General features: G+C 25.5%; 2 protein-coding genes across 2 annotated transcripts in view; both read left to right on the top strand.

Moving 5' to 3' along the window:
* The first annotated feature begins 1562 nt into the window (after nucleotides 1-1562).
* On the top strand, nucleotides 1563-2705 carry LOC107460831 (heavy metal-associated isoprenylated plant protein 24). The gene is made up of 2 exons (XM_016079249.3): nucleotides 1563-1818; nucleotides 2368-2705. The coding sequence occupies exons 1-2, from the start codon at nucleotides 1665-1667 to the stop codon at nucleotides 2661-2663; spliced, it is 450 nt and encodes a 149-aa protein (XP_015934735.1). The 5' UTR covers nucleotides 1563-1664; the 3' UTR covers nucleotides 2664-2705.
* Nucleotides 2706-4253: 1548 nt separating this feature from the next.
* Nucleotides 4254-5241, top strand: part of LOC107460753 (agamous-like MADS-box protein AGL104) — a 9938-nt gene continuing 8950 nt past the window's right edge. The window contains exon 1 of the mRNA XM_021128806.2: nucleotides 4254-4438. Coding sequence (XP_020984465.2) covers nucleotides 4254-4438 — 185 coding nt within the window. The remainder of the gene's footprint in view (nucleotides 4439-5241) is intronic.

The following is a 5241-nucleotide window of genomic DNA, read 5'->3' on the forward strand; positions in this document are numbered from 1 at the left end:
TTATATCTAAATTTATTTTAAGAATATATGCTAACAATAAGATTGGACACGTTTATACATGATGATATTTAGGTGTGTCCAGAAAAAAATTTTTATTTTTTATTAAGACACGGTTAGACACAACAGACACGCGTATCAGACTAGTATCGATGAGTGTCATGTCTAAAACATGTCCGACACACAGACACGATAATTCAGCGAAGTGTCCGTATTTCATAAGTCCAAACAAACAAGATGCAAATAGAGTTGATATTGTATAATCAACTAATTATAACTCAAATAACATAATCTTCTTATTTTCATCTAAAAATTTTGAATTTGATTTTTTCTCTTAACTTATAAAAAACTAATATCACATAACGGTGTGAGGCAGATTAGGAGAAATTAAGGGAAATTTTCTTTAAATTATTAGTGTGAAAGTTAGTGGTCAGATTAGTTTAGTCCGTTTAGATCGGTCTCTTTAAGCTCAGAATTTAAATGGATACAATAATTAATTATATATCAAGTATATATGGGTTTTTATATAGGTTGGTCTGTTTATTTTTCATTTTTTATTTTTTTTGTATAAATAGATTTTTTAATTAAAAATAAAGAAAATCAATTATAATGTTAAAATATTAATTTTGAGTCAATTTTCTTAAAATAAATTATTGGATTGGAATATGAGATATTTTGGTTAAAACTTGAAATATTTGAATTTGACTGTTAAAAAAATTATTAAATTACTAAAAAATAGAAAAATTTTAACGAGCTAAATAAGTCAGATTATTTATTTTGCAGTCAATCTATTTACTTCATGAATTATAAGACTGAATCTGTTAAACATTTTATTTTTGGCATAATTAATTTTAGAAATAAATTAAATTTGCCTTTTAAAGTGTTAAACGGATTAACCCAATGTACTCAACTCATTTTAACACTCCAAACTAGAGTGGTTTCTATGTACAGTTTGTTAAAAGTTAATTATTTTATTAAATTTTTTAATATTATTTTTATGAGTTTTTTATTGTAGGATCTCAGGGATATATCTTATTCCTTGTACAGTATTAAATAACAATCACAATCTTCGTAAGGAAACTTGAAAGGGTCACCATAATAATTACCCAATAGCAAGATATGTTAAATAATGAATTTGTTCTTATAAGTCACTTAAAAGAGGTATGTAACTTGTTTATTTTTCCTTATTTTCAGGTCCTTAAAATAATTAAGGAGGTAATTGAATTAGAAGCAATCCAAGAAAATTCTAGGAGACTAGGACATCAATCTTGTCTATTAATTATTTGATTTGATTGTAGGTATATATAACTATATATAATAAAAATAATAAGTCATCCATCAACTACTGTATATATATTTTGTCATTAGTCCACACGTTTGAATCCACCACATACACAATTTCTGTTAATAAATTAATTAGTTGCATGTCCTTTCTCTTAGGCATATCATTCACTACACTTATTATTATCTTTTTCATATCCCAACTAACAGTGAGACAAAACTTGAACTTGACTAGTCATTTTCCATATAATTCCGGACACCTTATATATACACACTCAGTTTCTTAATAGTTCGCTTGTTCAAGAGTATTTACTTTAAACTAAGAACAATTATATTTTTCATATATATCTTCTTGTGCAACTAATTAAGAATCAAGTAGAAGAAATATGGGAGTACAAGGCACTTTGGACTATTTCTCTACTTTACTAAGCAGCACCAAAAAGAAGAAGAAGAAGCAAACTCAAACGGTGGCTCTCAAAATCAGAATGGACTGTGAAGGTTGTGCTCGCAAGGTTAAACATGTCCTTTCCGGTGTTAAAGGTAGTTCGTTCTCTTTTCCTATCCTTTATTATATATGAGATTAAATATGAGAGGTGAAGTTTTGTATTAACTGAGAAAGAACTAAATAAAACATGTATAACAAATGATTTTGTGATGAAATAACACTTCTCTTAAATTTCCGTGAATTTTGTATTTTTTTTGTTTTATATTAAAATTTTTAGCTTTTAAAATGATAATCAAACTAAATAATTATATCTCTAACAAATATATTAATGTATTATACAATTATTTAAAAAATTAAATTAATAAAAAAAAACACGTAAACAAATGTTTATATTTTTAATACGTTTCACACAAAAGTCTCGTTTTAATGTGTAAAAATTTTATATAAGATTTTATTTATTTATTTTATATGAATTTTTTAATTAATAAAAATTAAAATTAAAATTTTTATGTTTGAAATTTTTTTTAAAATACTTAAGTTAATAAAAAGAGATCGATAAATAATTATTTACGGATATTTTTAACTTCAACCTTTTTTATTTATTTATGATGACTCATATATTTAGTAACAATTAACTTTTGAAGGAGCTAAGTCGGTCGACATAGATTTAAAGCAGCAGAAGGCAACTGTGACCGGATACGTTGAGCCAAAGAAAGTTTTGAAGGCTGCTCAGTCAACAAAGAAGAAGGTTGAGTTGTGGCCATATGTTCCGTACACAATGGTGGCTCATCCTTATGTCTCTGCTGCCTATGATAAGAAGGCACCTCCCAATATGGTTAGAAAGGTTGCTGACACCGCCAACATAACGGAAACCACCGTTGACGACGGCTACATCCAAATGTTTAGTGATGAAAACCCAAATGCTTGTTCAATCATGTAATATACTGCTATATATTATCCAAACTAAGATTTTATTTTTCTATTTGTTTTGTCCTTATTATTAGGTAAGTAATTAATCGAAAATCATGCTCGGCCTGTGGTTTATTTTGTGTAAATAATAAAATATTTGTTTTTTTATATCATAAAAAATTGTATATTTCTTTTGTATTTTTTTATTTTTGTATTAAATTAAAATATTAGGTGATTAATATTTTTATATTTTCTTTAATTTTATATAATAAAAAAGATATATAAAAAATTAGTATAAATATTATTTTTCTTCATTTTTTTTGCGTGACTTATTTTGCACATAGCAAGTTTGTGGTCTAGGTGTATCTATTATATTGAAAGAAAAATGATTTTCTTATATTAAATCATATGGACACTCATTTGATGATGTATGCGACTCATTTTTTCAATACTTAGTTATCAATTTTTTAAGTTGTATTTATTATTACACATTTAAATATTATGTATTAATTATAAAAAATATTACATAAATAAATTATTTTTATAATTAAATTTAACTAACTATTTTTAAGAAAATATTAACATTCATAAGAATTTATTTTTTTTATCATTACTTAACCATCAATTCAAATCTTCTAATCTAGTTTTTTTTAATCTTATAATCTAACCATATATTTTATCCCACATTTTATTTCATACTTTATTCTAGTAATACCACTGTAATGCATTCATGCCATTGTCATTATCCTCACATTTAATTTTCTTCTTGTTGACTATTTTATTTTATTTATCATGTTATGTGTAATAAGGCCTTGTTCTATTGCGTATTAGGTAGGACAATATATTGGCATGCACACGCGGAGACTTCTCCTCATTTTCTCAGACTTCTTAAAATGGTTATTTTGTTAGGTTTAGTTTTGATGTGATTTAGACATGGACATACATGTAAATTATAATTGATCAAACCAGATATTATAATTACTTACTTAATCCGTTGATTGAAGCTAGCCTTACAAACATGTGTTTAAACTTTTATTAATTTTTTTTTTTTGAATCATACAATATAATAACGAAGCACTAGATGTTTGCAACAATCAGCGGTATCAATTGAACAGTTCAAACAACGAAGCCCATACAAAGATGATAGGGATCAATTTGCTTTGATCTTATTTTCTTTTTGATTTTCGAATTTTTATTTTAATTTTATTTTGTTTTATTCTATTTTTTTTCGTAAATTCAAAAAAAAAAAAAAAACAAATGAATGAACTAATGGTTAATAATTCATAAAATATTAATTTAACTAAGAACAACAATAATAATGAACTCAAAGTAATAATAATTAATAAGCGACCATTTCTTACATAAATCCATTAAAATCTGTATGTATACCTTCCTTCTTTTCTCGCAGCCATTCATAGCCATTCCCTCCTTCTCTCTCATATCCAACTATTCATTATTATTCCTCCTTTCAAGGTTCTTCATGAATGCCTTATATATATATAATTTTTTTTTTTAATTTTGTAGTATTGTTACTATCTTAGATCTTCCCCTGCCAATATTCTGGATTTCCTTTTTTTACATACATACTTTTTACAGCTTTGTTCATAGATAATAAATCAAGATGGGGCGTGTGAAATTGGAGATAAAAAGAATAGAGAATACCACAAATCGACAAGTTACATTCTCAAAACGTAGAAATGGTCTCATCAAGAAAGCATATGAGTTATCCATCCTTTGTGACATTGATATTGCACTTATCATGTTCTCTCCCTCTGGTCGTCTCAACCATTTCTCTGGCAAAAGGAGGTGTGCATGAATATCATTCTTAATTTATTTTCATTTTCAATTTCAATATCATCATCATTACTTAGTTTCTTTCCAATATTAGGGTTATAGATTGCAATCCAAACGATGATTTAAAACAATAATTATTAATTGTGAGAAATAATAGTGTAGATGATTCCTTATTTGTATTGCCTTCTCTATTTGGATTTAAAACCTCAATCTCAATCATCATTCATGAATTTTCTCACCCTTTTCTTCTGGTAAATTGTAAATGAAACTTATGAACACAAATATTATTTTGTGTGTTTTGAAAACTAAGGATAAAATGTATCTTACGGAAACATGTTATTCTAAAACTAGTGTATCAATATTATGGAAATTTGAATAATTTATTTATTTTTTCATTTTGGAAATATTGAATTGTTCAAATCAAAACTAATATGGAAAAAAAAAGAAAATACATATATAACTCTCCTGCAGATTAGGATCTTGACTAAGACAATAATAACATGTGATAAATAATCAATGCTTTTAAATAGTTGGTGGTAATTCAATTGAATAGCAACATTATTCAAAATTGTGCCAAAAAGAGTTTTTTGTTTTTTATTTAATAAAAAATACATCTATATACAGTGTTGTATCACTATATAGCAAAACACTTGTACCTCTCTAGGCTAAAACAAATCCTAACAAACTAACAGATTCTATATACCTATAACTAAACTTATAAATAATTTTTTTTTACTATACTATCCTTCCCAAAAACAAAAGTTTTATTTTTTATTTTTTTACATTTTTTATTTTTTATTTTTGTTTTTCTTTTG

The sequence above is a fragment of the Arachis duranensis genome, chromosome 8 (genome assembly GCF_000817695.3).
Source record: "Arachis duranensis cultivar V14167 chromosome 8, aradu.V14167.gnm2.J7QH, whole genome shotgun sequence".
Classification (NCBI taxonomy): Eukaryota; Viridiplantae; Streptophyta; class Magnoliopsida; order Fabales; family Fabaceae; genus Arachis; species Arachis duranensis.